This window comes from Dipodomys ordii, unplaced genomic scaffold (genome assembly GCF_000151885.1).
Source record: "Dipodomys ordii isolate 6190 unplaced genomic scaffold, Dord_2.0 Scaffold20, whole genome shotgun sequence".
In the NCBI taxonomy this organism is placed as follows: Eukaryota; Metazoa; Chordata; class Mammalia; order Rodentia; family Heteromyidae; genus Dipodomys; species Dipodomys ordii.
In genome coordinates this window covers 342,610-366,037 of record NW_012267236.1, presented here as the reverse complement: position 1 = coordinate 366,037, position 23,428 = coordinate 342,610, and the positions used below count along the sequence as shown (strand labels likewise).

The 23,428-nt window shown below is 40.0% G+C and overlaps 3 protein-coding genes across 10 annotated transcripts in view; 1 reads left to right on the top strand and 2 right to left on the bottom strand.

The window, feature by feature from the left end:
- The window catches only part of Heatr5b (HEAT repeat containing 5B), a 74,317-nt gene extending 74,032 nt beyond the window's left edge, over positions 1 to 285 (bottom strand). The window contains exon 1 of the mRNA XM_013013520.1: positions 230 to 285. The gene's annotated coding sequence lies outside the window, so the exon portion shown is untranslated. The remainder of the gene's footprint in view (positions 1 to 229) is intronic.
- Positions 286 to 408: 123 nt separating this feature from the next.
- Gpatch11 (G patch domain containing 11) lies at positions 409 to 12,138 on the top strand. Of its 7 annotated transcripts, none has more exons than XM_013013688.1 (10): positions 410 to 527; positions 1,229 to 1,350; positions 4,637 to 4,708; positions 5,968 to 6,194; positions 7,361 to 7,402; positions 7,568 to 7,688; positions 8,051 to 8,141; positions 9,277 to 9,390; positions 10,245 to 10,326; positions 11,884 to 12,138. In XM_013013688.1, the coding sequence occupies exons 3-10, from the start codon at positions 4,662 to 4,664 to the stop codon at positions 11,937 to 11,939; spliced, it is 780 nt and encodes a 259-aa protein (XP_012869142.1). In that variant the 5' UTR covers positions 410 to 527; positions 1,229 to 1,350; positions 4,637 to 4,661; the 3' UTR covers positions 11,940 to 12,138. The 7 variants fall into 7 exon arrangements, with proteins under 7 accessions (XP_012869144.1, XP_012869142.1, XP_012869139.1 ...); XM_013013685.1 differs by having other exon boundaries at positions 1,226 to 1,350; XM_013013687.1 differs by lacking the exon at positions 410 to 527 and adding an exon at positions 907 to 1,066.
- Positions 12,139 to 16,836: 4,698 nt separating this feature from the next.
- Eif2ak2 (eukaryotic translation initiation factor 2-alpha kinase 2) overlaps positions 16,837 to 23,428 on the bottom strand; it is a 23,687-nt gene continuing 17,095 nt past the window's right edge. For both annotated transcript variants that reach the window (XM_013013682.1, XM_013013683.1), the window contains 5 exons: positions 21,706 to 21,886; positions 20,207 to 20,335; positions 17,993 to 18,094; positions 17,203 to 17,256; positions 16,837 to 17,119 (listed from right to left, as the gene is read on the bottom strand). In XM_013013682.1, coding sequence (XP_012869136.1) covers positions 16,997 to 17,119; positions 17,203 to 17,256; positions 17,993 to 18,094; positions 20,207 to 20,335; positions 21,706 to 21,886 — 589 coding nt within the window. In that variant the 3' untranslated portion in view covers positions 16,837 to 16,996. The remainder of the gene's footprint in view (positions 17,120 to 17,202; positions 17,257 to 17,992; positions 18,095 to 20,206; positions 20,336 to 21,705; positions 21,887 to 23,428) is intronic.

Here is a 23,428-nt window from a genome sequence, read left to right as displayed (position 1 = left end):
AAGGCGGGGTCTGAGCGGGAAACGCGAGGTGCTGCGGCAGGCCTCCGCAACCTGCTCAACCCCACGTCAACCACACGACGCACAGTTCCGCGCTCTGTCAGCCCCACGTCCCCGCCTTGAAGTCAAGGGGGAAAATGTTCATTATGAACTCGAATTTCTTCCCCACCCCAGGGGAGGTCCGTGTCGGTGTCAACGTGCACGCTCTCGGTGGCGCTGGGAACCGCCTCACCTCCGGGTCCGGCAGCAGCCGATCAGCTGAGCTGGAGTAGGGGTGGGGGCCGACGGTAGCTGCCTAGGGACCCGGATGCCCCGCCTCCCGAACGCCCGCTGGCAGGAAAGGAGGGCAGAGCGCATGAGCGGAACGCTTGCCCTGCGCAATCGCACTGGCCAGCGGTAAGTTTGTTTCCCTTTGAGTGGGTCCTGGGAAATAGATGAGCCGAAGTCTCCCCCCCCCCCCCCCGTGCTTCCTGCTGAGCGCATGCGCAGAGCGCTCTCCGGAGCCGAGCGGGAGCTTGCCTGGCTGCCAGGTAGGTTCTGCCGACGCCGGGGCAAGTCAGCGGAGGGGCTGCGCCTTGGCTGCCAATACCCCTCACACCACCAGCGCCGTCCCCATCCCAAGGGTGGCGTCTGTGGGACCCTGGTGACCAGGAGGGGCCCATGGCCCCCGAGGACGGGCGCGTGTGTGCGGATGAGTCGCTGCGCTTCTGTCGGTCTGTGGGCGCGCAGGACGGCGGCGGCCTCCGCCCGTGTCCCGGGAACGCAGTGCCGGCGCGGGACCTGCGCCCCCGAGAAGCGCGGGCACTCCGTGAAGTAAAGCTGGGGAGACGACTGAGGCGGTTCTTTAACGTACCACCATTGCCCCGGAGCCAACCTCGAACCCCGGCCTTGTGCCTCTGAGTCCCAGCTCGTGCGGGTGCGGAATGCTCGCAGGTGACGCTCGGAAAGGGGCTTTGAGCGAACCCGTCAGCGCGGTGTGCACACCTGCACACCCAGCGGGTACAGGGGCCAGCCTCCAGAGCCACGCCCTGCCTGTAGATTAAGTGTGTATTCTTACCTGCGATCCTGTGTAAGGGAGCCAGATAACCCCCTTCGGGCCTAAATGAGACCCTTTAAAATACTTAATTTTGGTCTGGGGGTGTAGTTCCGTGACAAAACATTGGCCTAGCAGGTGTGATGGTAAGTGCAAACCGCAGTGAAGCAAAATTAATCATCTAATTGTTTTCAGCAGTAAGACCACTGAGACCCACATTATTTGTGGCTGCAAGCAAGTCCGTTAGCCATATGGAATCTTAAATTTCTCCAACTGGAAAATGAGACTGTTCTTACCTAATTGAGATACTCGTAACGTGGGTGAGTACTAAGCGTTACATGTAAAAATACTATTGTAAGTGAAGAATGTGAAGTGTAGGCAAAGATGAATGACTGTAACTGCTGTACATATCTTTAACATATATATGTATGTATGTATGTATCAGTTGTGGGGCCTGAACTCTGGGCCTGGGCACTGTCCCTGAGCTCTTCAGCTCAAGGCTAGTGCTCTACCACTTAAGCCACAGTACCACTTCTGGCTTTTTCTGCTTATGTGATATTGAGGAATTGAACCCAGGGCCTCATGCATGCAAGGCAAGCACTCTACCACTGAGTCACCTTCCCAGCCCTTAACCTGTACTTTTATTTTATTTATTTATTTATTTATTTTTGGGTCCGGTCGTGGGGCCTGAACTCTGGGCCTGGGCGCTGTCCCTCAGCTCTTCAGCTCAAGGCTAGCACTCTACCACTTGAGCCACAGCGCCACTTCCGGCTTTTTTCTTTTTGCTTATGTGGTGCTGAGGAATCAAACCCAGGGCCTCAGGCTTGCAAGGCAAGCGCTCTACCACTGAGCTACCTTCCCAGCCCCTAACCTGTACTTTTAAAACCAAAACTGAATTGCAATGTTTAGGAATGCAGATGTTTAAAACGGAAAAGGAAATTCTAGAGGAAGAAAATAATTGGTATAAATGATTCAATAGTGACTCTTCCTTAAACCAAAGTAAGGATACATTTGGGTTGGGGTTAAAGACAGCTCCCACATGGATGATAAAGTTCTATATCCTGATGTAGTGATGGCTTTTGCTATAACAGTATCACAGTTTAGCAGCTTAAAATTTTGTAGTCCTTTATTGACTCCATTTCTGTGTGTCAAGAATTTAGTAGCAAGCTGGGCATAGTGGCTTAGGCCTATAATCCCAGCTACCGGAGAAACAGAGATAGGAACCCGAGGCTAGCTAAGACAAAAATTAGAGATCTTATCTCTGGAAAAACAAGCTGGGTACACTGGTCATGTGTAATCTCAGCTACTCTGGAGGCATGGGTAGAAGGATCACCATCCAACTCTGGCCCTAGAGAACAAACACAAGACCCCATCTGAAAAGTAAATAAGCTCAGAAGGACTGGATACCTAGCAAATATAAGTATGAAGTCCTGAATTCAACCTCAGTATGAGGTAAAGGAATAAAAAGGAGTTTGTGAGCAACTTAGCTTTACGTGGATGTTCTCAAAATGGTCATGAAGATGCCAGCCAGTCTGAGCCATCTGAAGGCTTCACTGGGACTAGATAATCCATTTCCAAGGTGGCACACTCATTTGTGTTGGCTGTTGACAAAAGGTCTTAGTTCCTCCCTTGTGGACTTCTGCATAGAACTTGTTGAGTGTTTTCATTATATGACAGCTCACTTCCTTCTAATTAATTATCAAATCCACTTTATGCTTTTGACCAAAAACATCCGAACAGGCAAGAATCATTAGGAGTAGCTCGTCTTGGAACTCAATAATACATTTTTTGTGGTTCTCTATACTTCTGGGATATTTATAATTTTTTTAAAAATATTGACAGGGGGGGGAGGGGGGAGGCTGGGAAGGGATGTGAAGGGTAAACCAAAGGAGGAGGCTGCAATGCTTGGTAAGAAATGTACGCATTATCCTGCCCATGTAATTGTAACCTCTCTGTACAGTATGTTCACAAATAAAAAATAAATAAATAAATTAAAAAAATATTGACAGAGGAATAAAGTGGCCTATGATTACAAACTAATAGGATAAATAATTAAAGACCTTTCTTGAACACATTATCACAAAAGCATTACTTAGAACCTACCATAGTGGTAGGTAGGGATGATCTAAAGAACTTGTGTTTGTGTTCTCAAGCCTACTTGGGAAGATATATAGTGAAAAACCCATATAGTAATACTTTTTTCATCCAGGATAATTGTCCAGACTCTTGGTTGCAGTTGATGAAGCCTCTTTTCAAGCAAGCTTAAGTAATCTAGAAATTTACTAGGCCATTTAGTGGGGAGGGATACTAGTCACAGCATCCTAAAAACAAGGGCCTTGGGAATTAAGCCTCTTTGCTGTAAGGCCTGTCTTTGTTCATGTTGTTTATCTGACTCCATACTGCAGACAGGTTCTCTTCATATGACAGTCCCAACTTTACATACTCCAGTTAGAATGCCCAATGAAAACAGTTTCATTCTCCATAACCCATGTATTCATATGTAGCAAAAGAGATAGTGTTTGCTCTTACTGAGGTGTTCTCTTACCATCCCCATTGCTGGGACATAGGATGTTATAATTGGCCACCATTGTACCTAAGGGAATTCACCCAAGGGTATTCATAGTACCATCCTCCACTAGAACCACATGGGTGGCAGAGGAATGAGTTCTCAGAAGAAAATAGGATGGGAAAGACCAAAACAGCCTATCTGTACCAAGTAGTACTGTACCAAGTTGACAGCAGCACTGACATTGCCTGAGAACCTGGAAGTAATACAAAGCTTCATGCTCCACGCACAATGAGAAGATCCTAGTTAGTTCATATACACAAAGAAGTTTAAGAAGCACTTTTCTAGATGATTATTTAAACCCTCTTAGGGCTAATAATTACATGATTTTTAACGATGGATGGGAATGTTCCTCAGAATATTTCCATGTAAGCAACGTATTAATTTATCAAGTTCCAGGCAAACTTAAATGTACAGCACATAAAGGGCTGTGGATAGGCCTGGAGTGGTCAACACAGATTTTGGAGGAGATGGATGATATCCTTGGCCTTGGAAGAAGAATATAGCTGAAGTATGTCTCAAGAGTAATGAGTAGCCCATAGAACTGCAGTAAGAAACTCTAATGGACAAGTAGGGGTTAGATTGTGATGGGTGAGGTTATCTTCTGCTTTGCTAATGTGACTGGACCTTCACTGAAACAGACAGAAGTAACCTGACCTGATTTGAATCTAAAGGAGCAGAAATTAGAAGACTATTAGAGGTGGTTTGGGAAGAAGAGATGCAAAGGCAACGGCCATCAGAAAGCTTTTGTAATACTTCAAATGAGAAGAAGGTGTCTGAACTGAAGTACTGGTCATAACTAAGTGGGGTGGGGGTAATGAGACAGGTTTATAAAAGATCTAGAGGAGGTAGAGTGATGATGTTAGTGGAGAAATATGGGGAATGTGGGAAGTTTAGACTATTGAGTTTAAGAGCTTCACAAATAAAGACACTCAGGAACACTTGAATATGTAGTAGAGCTCTAGAGAAAGGTCCTGATGAGAGATACTGAGAAAAATAAAACAAAAAAATGCTATTACTTTATCCCATTTGACTTATAGATTGAATTGCCATTTGAAGTTGAACATGGCAGAAGAAGAGGACTATATGTCTGATTCCTTCATTAATGTCCAGTAAGTAAATTGTACTCTTAATGTAATGATATGTATAATACATGTGTAGACTGTGAAACAGGGACATTGGTTTTCAAGTGTGACATCAGAGAGTCTTAACTGCTTTATGGTGACACTTCCTATGTGTCCTTCAAAGACACTAGGAATCATTTTCTCCCTGTTGGTGCTATAATTTACTTTCATTATTATTATTATTATGCCAGTCGTAGGCTGGAACTCAGGACCTAGGCATTGTCCCTGAACATTTTTATAAGGCTAGCATTCTACCACTTGAGCCACAGCTCCACTTACAGCTTTCTGGTGGTTAATCAGAGGTAAGACTTTCCTGCCTAGGCTGGCTTCAAACTGTGATCCTCAAACCTCAGCCTCCTAAGTAGCTAGCATTGCAGGTACGACCTCCTAGCATCCATCTTCATTTACTTTTCTTAATCCAGTGTAACCTCTTCTAAGGAAATATACTTTTGTGTGTGTGTGTGCATGTATGCCTTTACCAAGGCTTAAACTCAAGGCCTTGAACTTTACACTTGGCTTTCTTGCTTACAGCTGGCGCTATACTACTTGAGCCATGCTTCCAAAGTCATTTTACTGGTTAGGGATGGAAACTCAAAGGATATTTATTTCTTTATTTTTGCCCTGACTAGCTTTGACCCATTATCCTCTAGCTCTCAGCCTCCTGAGTAGCTCAGATTACAGACATAAGCCGCTGGTTCTTGGTTAATACACTTTTCCTTTATTTCGTCTTCCTATCTCTTCTGGCTTCTATTCAGTTTTTCTCCTTATTATTGCTGATTTCCTAGGAAAATCAATCTGAGCTTATTATTTCTTTTCTTTTCTTTCTTTTTTTTTTTTTTAGAGGCGGGGAGGTCGGTTGTGGGGCCTGAGGGTCTGGGCACTGTCCCTCAGCTCTTCAGCTCAAGGCTAGCATGCTACCATTTGAGCCACAGCGCCACTTCTGACTTTTTATGCTTATGTGGTGGTAAAGAATCGAACCCAGGGCTTCACGCATGCAAGGCATGCCACCTTCCCAGCCCTAAACTTACTATTTCTTTCATTTGTATATGATCTTTAGTCTTCATCATTTCTATGAAAACAGCCATTCCTGAGAATCTCTGCTTTTACCTAATAGCAGTGACAACAAAGATGATCATGGAGGCAGTGCTGGAAAACTGAAATATTAAGTAGTATCAACTGTGTAAATGCTGAAGTTATGAAACACTTCACATACTCATCTAAAATAACCATTTCCTCTTATTTTTCAGGGAAGACATCAGACCAGGATTGCCTATGCTGAGGCAAATTCGAGAAGCTCGACGAAAAGAAGAAAAGCAACAGGAAGCTAATTTGAAAAATAGACAGAAGAGTTTAAAAGAAGAAGAACAAGAAAGACGTACCCTTGGGCTGAAGAGTGCACTAGGCTGTGAAAACAAAGGGTTTGCCTTGCTCCAGAAGATGGGATATAAAAGTGGTCAGGCTCTTGGCAAAAGTGGTGAGATACGTTCAAAAATAAGCACTTTGTAACTCTCACATTTTGATATATTGTTGAGGAGCAGAGATGACTTTCACCCTTATCCAGCTAAAATAAAAACCCTTAAACGTCTTCGTCTCTTCTGTGATAATAAATCATATAGAGAACTTATCTTCCCATGTCCATTTTTTTTTTTTTTTGCCAGTCTTGGGGCTTCAATTCAGGGCCTGGGAACTGTCTCTGAGCTTCTTTTGCTCATGGCTAGCACTCTCCCATTTGAGCCACAGCACTATTTCCAGCTTTTTCTGCTTATGTGGTACTGAGGAATCGAACCCAGGGCCTCATGCTTACAAGGCAAGCTCTGTACCACTGAGCCACCTTCCCAGCCCCACTGTATCCATTTTAACTACCTCATGTGCCATGAAAAATAGCACAGTGTTGAAACATTTACAACTAGTGTCTAGTGGACCTGGTTTACAATGAAGTCCTCAAAGGGTGGTGACAAATTATGGACTGAAAAGTACAATGGCCACAGAACAGTGAAACAGCATTGAGGATGATAACAGGGCTCTGGCCTCTTCTCTGAACCTGGAACAGCTGTCTGAGTGACTGTCCAGCTGGAGCAGTTCTATTCTTTTCTCTTTTGGAAGTGAAACTGCTTACATGAATACAAAGGCTATAAATTGATGGTAGCCACCGGTGGTTCATGCCTGTAATCCTAGTTACTCAGGATGCTGAGATCTGAGGATCATGATTCAAAGCCAGGAAAGTCCATGAGATTCTTATCTCCAATAAGCCACTAGAAAACCAGAAGTGGCTCTGGCTAAAGTGGTCGAGTGTTCACCTTGAACTGAAGAGAGCAGGGACAGCTCCAATTGATGGTAGCCTCCTAGTCTATTTTTCTTTATTGTAATTGCTTTGATTTTCACCTAGATAGGCTTTGCATTCTCTTAAGGATGTCATTGCCTTGGACCTGTTATAGCAATAGTATCATTTCTTAAGCTAGTCTAAGAGGCCATGAGTCAGCCTTACTGAGGAGTAGGTATTTGAAGGCAAGGAAAGTGGCTTATTATATATAGAGAGCGTTAATTTTTCAATTTTGGAAGTCATTGAAACTAAGGAGGGATGTGAATTGTCTAATCTATACTGACCTGCATTTTGTTCTCTCTCTCTCTTTTTTTTTTTAGGAGATGGTATTGTTGAACCAATTCCTCTCCATGTCAAAACAGGTATGTAACTCTAGCCTTGAACAGAAAAAGCCAACCAAGAGCACAAGGCCATGAATTTAAGCCCCAGGACCAACGCCAAAAAGTAAAAAAAAAATGTCATGTTTGAAGTAAAAAAAAAAAAAAAAACCCAGGAAGTTCCTTATCAGAATTTTTGTCTTCCATCAGGGAAAAGTGGCATTGGTCATGAGGCATTATTAAAACGGAAAGCAGAGGAAAAATTAGAACACTACAGAAGAAAGATTCACATGAAAAACCAAGCTGAAGAAAAAGCTGAAGAACAGTTTCGGTAAAATTGTATTTGAACTGTCTTAGTTTAAAATATAATTTTTTTTTTGGTCGGTCATGGGACTTGAACTCTGGGCCTGGGCGCTGTCCCTGTGCCCTTCAGCTCAAGGCAAGTGCTCTACCGCTTGAGCCACAGCACCACTTCCGGTTTTCTAGTGATTTATTGGAGATAAGAGTCTCACCAACTTTCCTGCCCGGGCTGGCTTTGAACTGTGATCCTCAGATCTCAGCCTCCTGAGTAGCTAGGATTACAGGTGTGAGCCCCAGGCACTGGTTTCAAATGTTCTTTATCATGGTATGTTTTCTGGTACTTTGGTATATAAAAATGTTAAAGGTTATGGACTTTATAATATTTTATTTTAGAAAGCGACTTAAAAATAAGCAGGATGAGATGAAACTAGAAGGAGATCTTAAAAGAAGCCAGCGCGCCTGTCAACAGTTGGATAGCCAGAAGGTAAGCTGTCATTGGCTTTCAGTTTTGTAGCATTTTGATAGCCCAGTATGATATGCCAAATATTTTTACTTTTAAGAAAAGAGAACTCCAAACCAGCACTGATAGCTCACACTAGAACCCTAGCTACTCAGGAAGCTGAGGTCTGATGATTTTAAGTCAGACAACTGTGGCCAACAAATCCAAGAGAATCTTATCTTCAGTTAGCCAGCAAAAAGCCAGAACTGGAGTTGTGGCTCAAGTGGTGGAGTACCAGCTGTGAGCCAAGTGAGAATTGGAAATCTTCAGTTCAATCCCCAGTTGGCATAAAACAAAAAATGACTTCAAGCCTGATTAATCTAGTGTTGAAAACTTTCATCTAAGTATACTACTGAGATGTGCTAATGATATAATAATGGCTTGCTCACTGCAGAAACCTGAGCTAACCAATAAGAGTTAAATAAGTTGTTCTTTGCTAATACAAATTTTAATTACTTAGTACTAGACTCTGTGGAAATTCTGTTCTCAATCATATTCAGTTAGAATAACCTATTTCCAGCCCATATTATGACTATTATATAAAGCTATTAAAATCTGTTTCAGATTTGAATGATCTAAAAGAAAAAAATTTTTTTTTACTACAAAGAAGGATTTATTTTTTTCTTGGTTCTTTTTAATTATCTTTAAGTAGTTGTACAAAGAAGTTCCCATTCTACAAAACAGTATAGGAGTACAAAGTGTCTGAAAACATAAAAGAAAAATTCTTTCTTTGCTTTTATCTTAGTGGTTCAGGTTTGACCAAATAAATGACTTCGTTTAAAGACTCAAAAACATTGGTAAAATTTTCTCATCCATAAGTAGGTTGCTAAAAGCAATCTCTCACCTTGCTATGTTTTGAAATGTATTTCTGACACGTGTGACACGTATGCTTGTGTGCATTATTTTATACACATGGCTTAACTTTTCTGCTAGACTATCAGCAGCAACTGGGAGACAAAATTCTAATTGGACTTTACATTCCCATCATGGTGCAGTGCTTTACTCTTAAATAGTATGCAGTCAATATTTATTAGAAGATTGAATTTATGTTCACATGAACATACTTGTGATAGTCTTATTATGTATTTTATGTCTTATGAGAATAATTGTACATTTTCAGAATATTGAGGTTCCCAGGGAAGCATGGTACTGGTTGAGACCCGAAGAGGAGACTGATGAAGAGGAAGAGGAAGAAGAACAGGATGAAGATGAATATAGGAGTGAAGATTTAAGTGTATGTATTGACCATTGTCTTTCTTTCATAGCATGGGGTCTTGGCGTTGACACTATTAATGCTTTGAGCTGGGTAATTGTGGGTAGCTATCCTATGTGTTGTAAGATTTGAGGCTAAATTCCTGGCTGCTGCTTCCAGATGACCCTGGGACATCAAAAATGCCTCACCATTGCTTACTAGCTTCAGAGGAAAAATAACCCTGGCTGAGAACTGCTGCTTTACTGCATTATGAACCCCAAATCAAAATTGCATGACATTTTCCAGTAAGCTCCTGCTTGTCCCTCAGATTCAGTTTGGATGATAAATTCAGTGCAAATGTGAATTATTTTAACTTATACCTTGTGTCCTGCTAAAACTTCAAGAGTTGGTTCAAATGTGTTCATGTTTCCCTTGCCCATCATCCAAACAGAAAACCTGAAGGAAGATGATTCAAGAAAGGAGTACACTGTCAGTTTGAAACCCTTATATATGTGATATGACGAATGAGTATGTTCATGGCAGAAAGGAAACAGTGCTCACCTTTACCTCATCTGGTGGGGAAGGGGGGTGCAGCAGGTAGATTCATTGAAAGTAGAAAGGGTCTTTAAGGATGCTGGTTATCACAGAGCTAGCCAAAATCTATCTTCTTAATGTTAACCAGTAGTCTTTATTGTGTTTGTCAGGTTGTGCAAATTTCTGGGTGACTAGTCACCTAGGATACATTCAAATATATTACTTCTGCCTTTGATACTTATGGAAACTATTTGAAAATACAGCAGAAGATTTACAACCTGGGCTGACTTAGATCTAAGATCAAAATAATAATAAGGTTCTGTTCCTTGTAAAGTACTCATGGGTATACATCCTATGTCTAGGTTCTGGAAAAACTACAAATATTGACTAGTTATTTAAGAGAAGAACATCTGTATTGCATTTGGTGTGGAACAGCCTATGAAGGTAGGAAGGTGGTTGGTAATATTTTTGACTAGTAAAGATGAGTGCTTTTTTACTTTCAATGAAAGGCACATTTCCCAAACACAGTCAGAACTTCCTGTTTCATTCAAATAGTGATGTGGGCCCAATGTCCTAAAGAAATAATTACTACTGAAATAACTGAAAGCTTATTAGAATTCCTTTTAGCTTTTCAGTAACTGAATAGACAATAGAGAATCTTTCAGAATTTTGTTTAAAAAAAATCATATCTAAGACTGGGAAAGTGGCTTAGTGGTAGAGTGCTTGTCTAGCATGAAGCCCTGGGTTTGATTCCTCAATGCCACATAAACAGAAAAAGCCAGAAGTGATGCTGTGGCTCAAGTGCTAGCCTTAAGTAACAGATGCTCAGGGACAGTGGCCAGACCTTAAGTTCAAGCCCCAAGAGTGGCCAAAAAAAACCCCAAAAACCTAATTAGAATGGTTTGAGGATGGTGAATGCTTTATGCTTTACTTTTACTTTCTTGCTGTAGATTGAAAGGTATTTATGTTAAAATTTTAGAACTGGTTTTTTACAAATCAGATATGGCTGCTCATACTTAACAATCCTAGCTATTGAGGAGACTGCAATTAGGAAAATCATGATTACAGTTTAGCCCAGGCAAAATTTTACAAGACTCCTTCTGAACCAATAAAAACCTGGGTATGCACCTGTTATTCAAGCTATGATTATCCTAGGAGTAGGATAGTCACTTTCTGAGGCCAGCCCAGAAATAAATATAAGACCCTATTTGAAAAATAAGGAAAGTGAAAAGGATTGGTGGTATGAGCACCTGCCTACCAAGTGCCAGCCAGCTGACGACCCTGAGTTTAAGTCCAGTGCCACCAAAAAGTCTTCAAAACCTAGTTCTTACATAAAGAGAATTATCCCTGAGCCATAGAAGTCAAATATGTTACAAATCCACTTCATTGTTTTGCTCATTGTGAGGAAAGAATCCGTTTAAAACTTGCCAACTGGTGGCCAGGCATAGTGGCTCATGCCTATAATTTAGCTACTTGGGAGGCAAAGATCAGGATCACATGCTGAGGCCATCTCAGGCAAAAAATGAGCAAGACCGTATCTCAACAAACAAGCTGAGCGTGGTGTTTCATGTCTATTAATCCCATTTGTATGAGAATTATAGGTAGGAGAAACAAAGGCTGAGACCAGCTTACGCAGAAACATGAGGCCTATCTATAAAATAACCTAAAGCAAGAAGGCCTCAAGGTATGGCTCAAGTCATGGCCCAACTTTCAAAATCCCAATTCCACCAAAAGAAGGAGAAGAAACAAACTTGCCAAATGTCTTATGAAGCCAAGTGCCTCCTCTGCTAATTCATGTGAGCAAACTACCTTTGCTAACTAGTATTTAAGGACTTAATGCTTGAGAAGGAAGGATTTTGGGATATGGTTTTGGTTTTTTGAATCTTTTCCTGGATTAGCAGAGTAAATGGGAAATAATCAAAAACAATTGCTATACTGAAGTTTCTTTCTGGAAGTTTACTATAAAAATTGTATTTTTTAATTTCCATCTCATAATTACAGATAAAGAAGACCTTTCTACAAATTGCCCAGGACCAACTTCTGCTGATCACGACTAAGACTGTTGCCAATAAAGTAGAAGTTGCTAATGTCAGAAAGGACAGAGGACCTTCCTGTTATGCTTGTGCTTTTTGTAACTATAATTTTAAATGTTCAGTGGCTTAAGAAGAGTAATACAATATTATTTCAGAACACAGGTGTCATGGACTTGGACAGTTACAGTTTATTATGTTATTCCTAGTAAAATGATGTGTCTTATGGCTGTGTGTGTGTGTGTGTGTGTGTGTGTGTGTGTGTGTGTGTGTGTGTCTGTATCTGTATCCATTGCAAGTAATCTGTTAAGTTTTAGCTTCCCTTTAAGTTTTGGCTTCTCTTTCTTCTCACCACCTTAAACTACATGAGTTACAAGTACACCAGATCTGGAAACCCCTCAGCATTATTCATGGCAGGCGGTCATCTAACCTCTAACTTCATTTTCTCAGAGAGCCATAGAGTGCTCTCTGCTCTAAAAACTACTGCAAGGTAGGTCCTAAATTCTTTTTTCAAGTTTTCTCTCATAATTTGCCTCCCTATAGATTAACTGAGTACAAATAAGGACATGATGAACACAAGTTCCACCCAAGGTCAATCATAAAAATATCCTGAACCTTTCTAAAAGTCCACTTGCATGGGTGTCTCCTCTACTGATTGATTCAAGTAATGTGTGGTTTTAGAATGTATGGATTCATTTTAAGGTTCCTAGAATGAGTCTGGTAAGCACCTATGCTAAAGACTTAGTGCTAGCTGGGTACTAGTGACTCACACCTGTAATCCTAGCTGCTCAAGAGGCTGAGATCTGAGGATCGCAGTTCAAAGCCAACCCAGGCAGGAAAGATTGTGAGACTCTTATCTCCAGTTAATCACTAGAAAACCAGAAGTGGCACTGTGGCTTAATGTGGTAAAGCACTGGCCTTTGCATAAGAGCTTGGGGATAGCACCCAAGCCCCAAATTCAAGCCCCACAGCCAATAACAATAACAAAAAAAAAAAGTAGTGCTATAGGTTACACATAAGTACCAGTCTGCTTTAGGTAGAATTGTGGTTGCAGTGCTGTGATTTTACAGCTCACTTTCCCAGCCCATCACTCAGCAGCCACTTCAGCAAAGTGGTGACTATTCTAGTAACTATGGTTACAATAATGACAACTAGAAATTTTTTTTGGGGGGGGTCCAGTCATGGGGCCTGATCTCTGGGCCTGGGCCCTGTCCCTCAGCTCTTCAGCTCAAGGCTAGCGCTCTACCACTTGAGCCACAGCACCACTTCCGGCTTTTTTCTTTTTGCTCATGTGGTGCTGAGGAATAGAACCCAGGGCCTCAGGCATGCAAGGTAAGCACTCTACCACTGAGCCACCTTCCCAGCCCCGACATCTAGAAATTTTATCAGGACACTTATGGGCAGCAATAGAAATAGACAAGTGAGGGCTTGAAAGTGATATTGGCAAAATACATTTGGCTCTAGATCTATATTCTTCAAAACCAAAATTGGCCTACAGCTCATTTTTAAGTCACAATCAACAAGAGATCAGTTTCTTTTATTAGAAACAGCATGCCCAAGAAAATAGCAAAAGTAAACCTACACTTGCATAGGTTTATCTTGTGTTAATCTCTGATCTAGTATGACCTAATTTGCTTGTTCTCAAATTTAACTTAACATGCTCTTATAAATAATGCATCCAGTTGAATGCCAATGGCTCACACTCGTAATCCTAACTACACAGGAAGCTGAGATCTGAAGATCACAGTTTGAAGCCAGCCTGGGCAGGAGCCCCTGAGACTATTGTGTCCAATTAACTCTCCAAAATGCTGGAAGTAAAGCTGTGTCTCAACTGGTAGAGCTAGCCTTGAGCAAAGAAGCTCAAGGACAGTGCCTAGGCCCTGAATTCGAGCCCCAGGACTGGCATAAAAACAAAAAGTACTGTAACCCTAGCTTAAATCGAGTATATTAAGGTTCAAAATCAATCTGGGCAAAAAAGTCTCTGAGAATCCATCTCCAGCAAAAAGTTAGGCTATAGGTCTGTCTCAAATGGTAGAGCATCAGCCATGAGAACATAAGCTAACTAAGAGAGCATATGCTGAGTTCAAGCCACAGTACTAACACAAAATTAAAACAAGTTCTGCCCCAGAGATTCTAGTGTAATTTAGCCACTGTTTTTTGAGCATCATTATCCTTGATTGTGAAAGGTAGCACAAGGTAAGTACATATATCAATAGATATATACATATACATATGTACATATTAATATGTGTAGTTTATTTCTGGGCCTTCATTCTTAATCCAGAATATTTTTGTGATTGTATATCTCTATCTATCTATCTATCTATCTATCTATCTATCTATCTATCTGTCTGTCTACTCACATATACACAAACATAAATAAGAATATGGTAGGATGCTGTTATTTAATATTTACATTTTATTTAAAAATAGTAAAAAAAAAAAATAGCCAGGCCGTGGTGGCTCACATCTGTAATCCTAGCTACTTAGGAGGCTGAGATCTGAGGATTACAGTATGAAGCTATCCAAGGCAGAAAAGTCTGTGAGACTTGTCTTTGATAAACTACTCAGAAAAAGCTGGAAGTGGCACTGTGGCTCAAGTGTTAGAGCATTAGCCTTGAGCAAAAGAAGCTCAAAGACAATACCCAGGCCCTGAGTTCAATTCCCAGGACAAGCAAAAAAAAAAAGTAAAAAATGTATCAAACCCTGTCACCTTGAACCTCTGACTATGGACACGAACAATTATGCTGAGAATGAGAGGATAATCTTGATGGAACCCAAGACTGCACCAGAGTTGGGGTCTACACTTAGAGGTCTAGAGAGGGAGTTCTTTCTCTTCTTTTCCATCTAAGGTTAAAAACAGGCTCTCAATATGAGTAAAAGCTTAATTTTTGTTCATATATGCCTTTTAGGACTTCATAACTACCCAATAATGAACACCGAGGGAGGAAAACATTGAGGAAAAAATCAATTTGCTTTAAAACATTTATATGAAATTTGAAACTTTAATGTTTCATTGGGTGCTGGTGGCTCATGCCTAGAATCCTGGCTACACAGAAGGCTGAGATCTGAGGATCAAAGTCAACCTAGGCAGGAAAGTCTGAGACTCTTACCTCCAATTAACCACCAGAGAGCCCCTCAAGTGGTAGAGTACTTGTCTTGAGCAAAAAAATCACTCAGGGACAGCACCCAAGCCCTGAGTTTAAGCCCCAGGACTGGCACAAAACAAAATTTAGTTTTAACATTTCACATCATTTACTTTTGTTCAAATTGTGCTATTGGTATTTTCAAATCTCTAGATTTTATTTAATGTCTCATTTTTCTTAATTATATACCCAGAATGATAGCCTGTAACATTCAAGATACTTTAAAGTACAAATCAGTTCACCTTGTACATATTTATTTCAAGTATTATTCGCCAACATTTAGTGATGAAGTGTAAAAGTGAACATTATTTTGCCAGTGCTAGGGTTTGAACTCAAGAGCCTGGCCACTGTCTCTGATTTTTTTTTTGAGGAGGGGATGGGGGAAGGTCTAAAATCACAGCTCATTTTGAAATTTTTTCTGGTTAATGGAATTAAGAGTCTCACAGACTTTCCTGACTGGACTAGCTTCAAACTTTAATACAGATTCAAGTCTCCTGAGTAGCTAGTGATACAGACTTGAACACCAGCTCCCAGCTGAATGATTATTTAATACCAGATAACTTTTGCAGAATCAAACATTTGAAACTCACACTTGCATTCACATTTGTAGAGTGCCTGCAGGCAGTGCACTCATTACCTTGAAGTACACATGACAGTGAAGAGCCTCCTGTGTGCTCTAGAAATTCATAGTATCAAAGGAAACAGGCAGGCAGGAATGACTGAGCATCAGAGCAAATTGATAGGCACCACACTGTTAACGCACAGAGGGAGAAGTAGGGAAGTTGATTTTGCGTGGGAAGTGACAAAAAAAAAAAACCCAGCAGAATATGGGTTCTGAAAGGTGGACCGAATGGACAGGGAGAGCTGTGAAAAGCCAATTACTGCACGCATAACCCAGGAATTCTAGGTATACATACAAAACATACCCACATACATCTTTTCACAGATGTTTGGGATAGCAATTGGCCAAACATGGAAACAATCAAACTGTTTGTAATAGATAAACAGACACTCATTCACACAATAAGATGGATACAATACATCCGTACAGTAGAATATTGTTTGATAACAAAAATGAATCAATTACTGATCTTGGATGAAACTTGAAAACATACTACTAAATGAAAAAGATCACATGTATTATGATTATTCCCAATAGTTTTGACACCTATCAGCAGGGATTACATGAACATTCTTATAGGCATGTGTGTTTCAATAGAGTGTGGGGCTTTGAAAGAATATACTGCTTCATCTTTACTAGATAATATGAAGTTGCTTCCACAAGTAAGTTTATCACTTGTCTTTTTGCAAGTATGTATTTGTCAAAGAGGCTTGTAAGCTATTTAAGGCAAGGAAATACCTTTTTTGGGCCTAGAAACAGCTACTGATTGTTGTAAAGAATATTTTGAGGGTATTAGCCATCTTCAAAATACAAAAATGAAGCTAGGTAATGTTCTATGATCCCAGTACTTGGGAAGCTAAGACAGGAGGATTGAGAGTTCCAGTCTAGCCTGCACTACAAAGCAAAAATAATAATAATAATCAGGGGAGCTGGTGGCTCAAGCCTGTAATTCTGTCTGCTCAAGAGGTGGTTTGAAGCTAGACTGGGACAGAAAAGTCAATGAGACTCCTATCTCCAGCTGTAAATGGAAGTGTGGTTGAAGTGGTAGAGCACCAGCTTGAAGTGAAAAAAACAAGTGCAAGTGTGAGGTCCTGAGCTTACGCCCCACTATCTGCACCAAAAAATAAGGTGGAGGGGAGAAAGAAAAAAGAAAAGTAAAGTCTAAAAATATATTTGAAGTTAAAGAAAATCCAAGTTAAAATACAATAATAGAAAGAAAATGAAAATAAAAGATCAGTGCCCATCAATATCCCCTAGCCGAGTTTGGCATTAAAGGAAAATTACATATTAGAAATCTGATCTTTTCCCAAAGAAGCCTAATATGTGTTGTTTTTCCTCTTCTCTTCAAAATTCTTCCACTGAGCCAAGGTCTTCAGTATTTCAGATGTGTCAGGTCGTTCCTTTGGGTTTTTTGCTAGTAATTTCTTTAGAAGACTTTTCTGTAACCACAGTTAAGAGTCAATACTAAGGAATAAAACATTGAAATAAGTAAAATTCTGATGATTTTTCAAGTGTTACTTACCTCTTTGCTGTCAAATACATCAGGGAAAATGCCATTCCTTAGATCTTCAAAAATCTGAAAATAAAACACTTACTAGGAACTTGTGAAGAACAAAAACAAAACAGAACAAGGTAATGACTAAGGAGACCTAAATTTAGAATTTTTTTTCTGATCTTTGTGAAAGACTCTAGCACTCACAGAACATCCTTATTACAGCCTCCTGTAACATTTGGTATTTTGAAACCCTCTATGGTAGCCAACTTCATCACCCCTGTTTTATTTTATTATTTTATTTTTATTATCTTGTGTGTGTATGCATGCTCAGGCATACTTGCACTTGGCACTGTCTCTGAAATTTTTCTCTCAGGACTCTACCACTTGAGCCACAGCTCTGCTTCTGGCTTTTTGCTGGCTAATTGGAGGTGTCTCATAGACCTTCCTTCCCAAGCTAGCTTTGAACTGTGCTCTTTAAATCACAATCATTTTAGTAGCTAGAACTACAGGCATGAGCCACCAGTGCCCAGCAGCGTATTCCTTTTTATATTCCTTGTTTAGTAAAGCATCTACCTTAAAGCAAGCAATGAAATTTTGTGGGAAGACTCAAATTGGAAATGTATACATCTTCCAAACAAGGTTAAAATCTTTGGTGTATAACAAATAGGTCAACAGAACTTAGTAAGAAAGAAAATTCATATTTTACTTGTAACAAGACATGAATATATTCACATCTTGAAGGATGGCAGAAACTATTTACATGGTACTCAGAAGATAACAATTTTTGCTTGCTAATTATTTCTTTGAGATTGTTTACCTCTATTGTTTCCATAACTGTGGGATACTGGTGAAGAAGTTCAGCAAGAATTAGCCCCAAAGAAAAAATGTCCACTTCTTTTCCATATTCCTTTGAGGAAAGCTGAAGAGACCAAAATACAATTGTCGTTGTTATTCACCTGATAAAAGTATTTATGCCTTCTAAAACCAAAAAAATAAAGTAATTGAATCATAAATCTTACATCCCATAAAAATGTTTGTTAGCAGGTTCAAATCTATACCACTGAATAGCAGAATCACCTGTATAAATTACTGCTAACATGGGAATTGGCTCAACTTTGAAATAGGATACTAATAATATTGACCACAAAGTTTGACTGCAGGGTTAAATGAGGCACAGCAGGTAAAGTGTTTAAAATAATGACTTGCATGTAAATATTCATAGCATATTTTTTGAATATTGATTTGAAACCTAATGTACATCAACAAGAGAATGGAAAAATATATTGTGGCATAGTCACACAGTAAAAGGACTTTACTGCTTACACAAGACAAAACTGAAAGTTCTCCAACAATTAATTACTTTAAATGAAGAAACAAGTACATACTCAATGATTTCATTCATATGAAGTTCAAGATGGAAGTTTGAGAACAAGAAACCTAAAGTATGACACCAGAAATCAGAGCACTGGTTATCTCTGGGTGGTAGGGGGAAGGACTGACTGGAGAGAGGCCTGAGATAATTTTCTTGCGAAGGCAGCATGCTCATATACTTCCAGTAGGAACTTGTTATTCAAATCACCTTTTGAATGACAATTTGGCTATACTCACCATATTGGAAATGCATTTTTATTTTATGCAGATGAATTGATCCTAGATTCATGGGATCTATTATAGGTTGAAATATAATTGTCCCACTGTATCTATTCAACCTATAGATTCAGCTCACTGTAAATCAGCTTTGAAAAGAAAATTATATCCATATTGGATGTGAACAGACTCATTTTCCTGTTATTTAGGACTATTTCCTAAAGAACATATAACGAGCCAGGCACCATTGTGCACACATATAATTCCATCACAAAGGAGTCTGAGGCAGGAGAATCACAATACCAAGAGAATATGCCATACCAACTGAAGGAAGGAAGGAAGGACAGACTCACGAGACAGCACAAGTAGCTTGGGTTAAAAAAAAAAAAGGAAGTAGCTTGGGTTGCACTTGCTTTAAAGTACCTAAACAGTTGAGGAGCAAAAGATAGACTCATTTTGAAAGTTCCAGGGGACGGACCCAAGACTAGAGGCTGAATATGACCTAAAGGTTTTACTATCCCAGTGTTCCTAGTGTGTAGTCCAATCCTAGCTACTCAAGAGGCTGAGATCTCAGGATGAAGATTGAAAGCCAGTCCTGCAGAAGCTCAATGTAAAGCACCAGCTTAAGTCAGAGAGCACCAATCTTCAGCATAGAAGTTGCTAAGCCTAGCTTACATGGCAGTTAACATTCACAACATTTACTAAGCATACAGTAGGATACACATCGATTACACGCAAATTCTACACAATTTTATAGAAGGGATTAAAATATCTGTGGATTTTGGAATCCCTAGGGTTGGGGGACATGTCTGGAAAGCATGAGGAATATGGAAAAAATGACATTTGGTCTTGACCACAAAGATAAGATGCATGTAGCAGGTCTATAAACATTCAAAGTTGGAAACTAAATAAATGCTATTTAATAATGCTATCATTGAATAAATTATAACATCTCTCTGCTTTGGAGCACAATACATTTGTTAAAAAGAACATGGCAGGCGGTTGCCAGTGTCCCACACCTGTCATCCTAGCAACTCAGGAGGCTGAGGCTGAGGCCTGAGAATTGTGATACAAACCCAGACCAGTCAGAAAAAGATCTGAGATTCTTATCTAATTAACCACTGAAAGCTGAAAGTGGAGCTGTGGTTCACGTGGTAAAGTGTTCGCCTTAAGCAACAAAAGCTAAGGGTCAACCATATTGGTTTAGAAATCTAAAACTTATTTTTTTCCCATTAGTACAGGAATAAATGAACTGTATTAAATATGTAAGGTCTTATCTATGTGGGTTTGATTACAGAAACTAAGTACTCTCTAAACTTAAAAAGAATAAAAAGCTAAGTGTTAGTGTCTAAGCCCTGGGTTCAAGCCCCAGTACTGACACAAAAATAAAAATGAATAAATGAGAGATCAAAATGTAAATAAGCAGAAAGAAAGGGGACCTTACCTGCTCTGGACTCATGTATCGCCTTGTTCCCGTATTTGTTGTTCGTTTTTCATCACTTTTTAGAGCTGTTACAAGTCCAAAGTCTCCAATCTTTATGTGTTCTTCATCTACTAAAAATATGTTACTGGGCTTGGGAAAAAATGAAATTTAGATGTATCAGTTGGACAGCTTGTTATCACATGTTTCAATCATCTTCATAATGGCTACTTTTATGTTTACTGGTGCCAGGTAGCCCAAATTGGGGGATTTAATACTACAAGTGAGACCAGAGGTAGCCTGGGTTTCGGCTACCTGAACAGCTAACTGAACAGCTGTGGGGTGAAGGACTTCGATTCAATATAGGAGATTCTTATCTCCAATTAACCACCAAAAAGCTGGAAGTGGAGCTATGGCTGAAGTGGTTGAGCACCAGCATTGAGTGAAAAAAAGCCATGGAACTGTGCCCAGGCCCTGAGTTCAACTCCCAGTACTAGCACCAAAGAGAAAGAATAGAAAAAGAAAAGCAACGATGCCACATTCATTATAGATAAATGCAGGATTGCTGAGGTACAAATTGTATATACAAGGTATAGGATCAAGAATAGATATCTACTCAGAGCAATGCAGAAAACCCTCTACAAAGGAGCAGCCTGAGGTGAAAACTCACTCCAGAAACCTGATGACCCTCCCCAGAGCTTTCAGTCTAGTTCTTCACAACAAAAAGGGGGTAAACTCTTAGAGTCTCTCTATAAAGATATTTTAACAGGTAAAGACCATTCTCTGGCAATGCCACCCAAAACTGGTAAGCTGCGAAGTACAAAAGCAAAGTGCATGCCCACCTTTTCATTCTTTTTTTTTTCTTTCTCCCCACAAGTGCTGGAGATTGAACTCTGGGCCTCAGAGCTGTCCCTGAGCTTTTCAGCTCAAGGCTAGTGTTCTACCACTTGAGCCACGTGGCTTTCTCTGTGATTAATTGGAGATAGGAGTCTCATGGACTTTCCTGCCTAGGCTGGCCTTGAACCAAGACCCTCAAATCTCAGCCCTGTGAGTAGCTAGGATTATAGGCATGAGCCACCAGCGCCCAGCTTCTTTCTCATCTTCATTCTTATCTGCTCTTACTGTGGCAGAAATAGATAGAAATAATAAATAAAAATTTTAAAAAAGAAAGAAATAGAAATATTGAGGGTAAGGAAGGCTTAATGAGGGCTGGGAATGTGGCTTAGTGGTAGAGTGCTTGCCTAGCATGCATGAAGTCCTGGATTCAGTCCCTCAATATGGCAGGACTGGGGTTTGAACCCCAAGCCTTGTGCTTGAATAACATGTCACTAACATTCTTGTTGACCAGCCCTAGACATCTTCTAAGTAATTGCAAGGAATGGGATTAGGGACAAGTACTACACCCATTCAAACCTCAGGAAGATCAGAGACATTTTTTTCATCCTAATTTGATTAATCACAAATCTAAAATTGGAAGAGAATAAATTATTTTGAGCAACTAACCAAGTATAGTTCCCTCTTACCTTAAGGTCTCTATGAATTAAGCCTTTTGAATGTATATAACCAACTCCTGTTACTATTTGTTCAAATAGGTTCAAAGCCATGGTTTTGTCTGATTTGTTCAGTCTTCCTGCTTCAATCCATTGCTCCAACGTCCCTTTATCACAGAATTCCATTTGGATGAAAAGGCACTTCGTCTTTGATCTGCAGATAACGTTCACATTATGTTAAAAGAAGCAATAAAAAGTTTAGTTTTAAAAGTTATGCCTCGGAGCTGGAAAAGTAGCTCAGTGGTAGAGTGCTTGCCTTGCATGCATGAGACCCTGGGTTTGATTCCTAGCAACACATAAGCAGAAAAAGCCGGAAGTGGCGCTGTGGCTCAAGTGGTAGAAATACTAGCCTTGAGCTGAAGAGCTGAGGGACAGCGCCCAGGCCCAGAGTTCAGGCCCCACGACTCACAAAAAAAAAAAAACAAAACAAAGAAAGTTGTGTCTTGTCTCTAGAAATCCAAGCCATGCTTCCAAACAGAAATCAAAATATAAAAAAAATTTACATCAAAATATGATGAACTATTTTATGAAAATCCTGAGTTCTCAAATATCCCCAAACTAAAGATTCTTGAAATGAATAGAGTTGAAGTATTAATTACAGTAAAATAAATTTCATTATTATAGGAAGTAATTTGGAAACATTTTAATTCACCCCCAGTCCACTGAGCATCCATTTGATGAAAAGCATAGAACAAACACCTAGGAGAAAATAAATTCGAGGAGGGGGTAACCATGTTTGACAAGAAATGCACTATCAAACCCCTCTGTACATCACCTTGACAACAAAATTAAATTTAAAAAAGGAAAATAACTTTGACATCTGGTATTAGAATCATATAATACAGTAGAAGAAAAAAATAAATCTAACACAGCAGTATAGATGCTCTCAGAAAATACCAACCAATCACTTGCTATGAGATATAAGTTGGAGGACTGCTTTTGCTAACCATGTTCTATATTTTGGTCTGAACTAGGCTGGCTTCAATATTTATTTATTTAAGCAGTATTGGGACTTGAAATCAAGGTTTTGCATTTGTTTGCTGGGCAAGCACTCTTTTTTTTTAATTTAATTTTATTTTATTTGTGAACATACTGTACAGAAGAGATACAATTACATGGGCAGGATAATGCGTACATTTCTTAGCACTCTTGCAACCCCTTCAGACTTTAATGCTAAATTTATATGTTCTAAACTATATGAGACAGGAAATAAGAAAAGATAGCCAAGAATTTTTGCTTAAAGCTGAAAAAGTCTTGATAGATGACAGTGACTCATGCCTATAATCACAGCTACTTAGGAGGCCAAGACCTGAGAATCACAGTTCAAAGTGAGCCTGGGCAGAAATATCTGCAAGGCTCTTTTCTTCAATTAACCAGCAGAAAGCCAGTAGAAGTATAGTTGGTGTAGTAACGCACAAGCCACAAGCGAAAAAGCCAAATAAGAGGCCAGGTGCTGGTGGTTCATGCCTAAAATCCTAGCTACTGAAGAGTCTGAGATCTCAGGATGAAGATTGAAAGCCAGTCCCGCAGAGGCTCAAGAGGTAAAGTACCAGCTCAAGTCAGAGAGCACCAATCTTGAGTGAAAAAGCCAAGTAAACCCCCCAACAACAAATCCTCAAAGAAACAACTGCCCAATAAATAAGTGGGCGAAAGACTTAAAGAAAAACTTCTCTGAAGAAGAAAGAAGGATGGCCAA

Coding starts and splice junctions, on each gene's coding strand:
- Gpatch11 (XM_013013684.1), top strand. Junction 7,403..7,567: donor TCCTCTCCATGTCAAAACAG/GTATGTAACTCT, acceptor GTCTTCCATCAG/GGAAAAGTGGCATTGGTCAT. Junction 10,327..11,883: donor GTGTGGAACAGCCTATGAAG/GTAGGAAGGTGG, acceptor TCATAATTACAG/ATAAAGAAGACCTTTCTACA.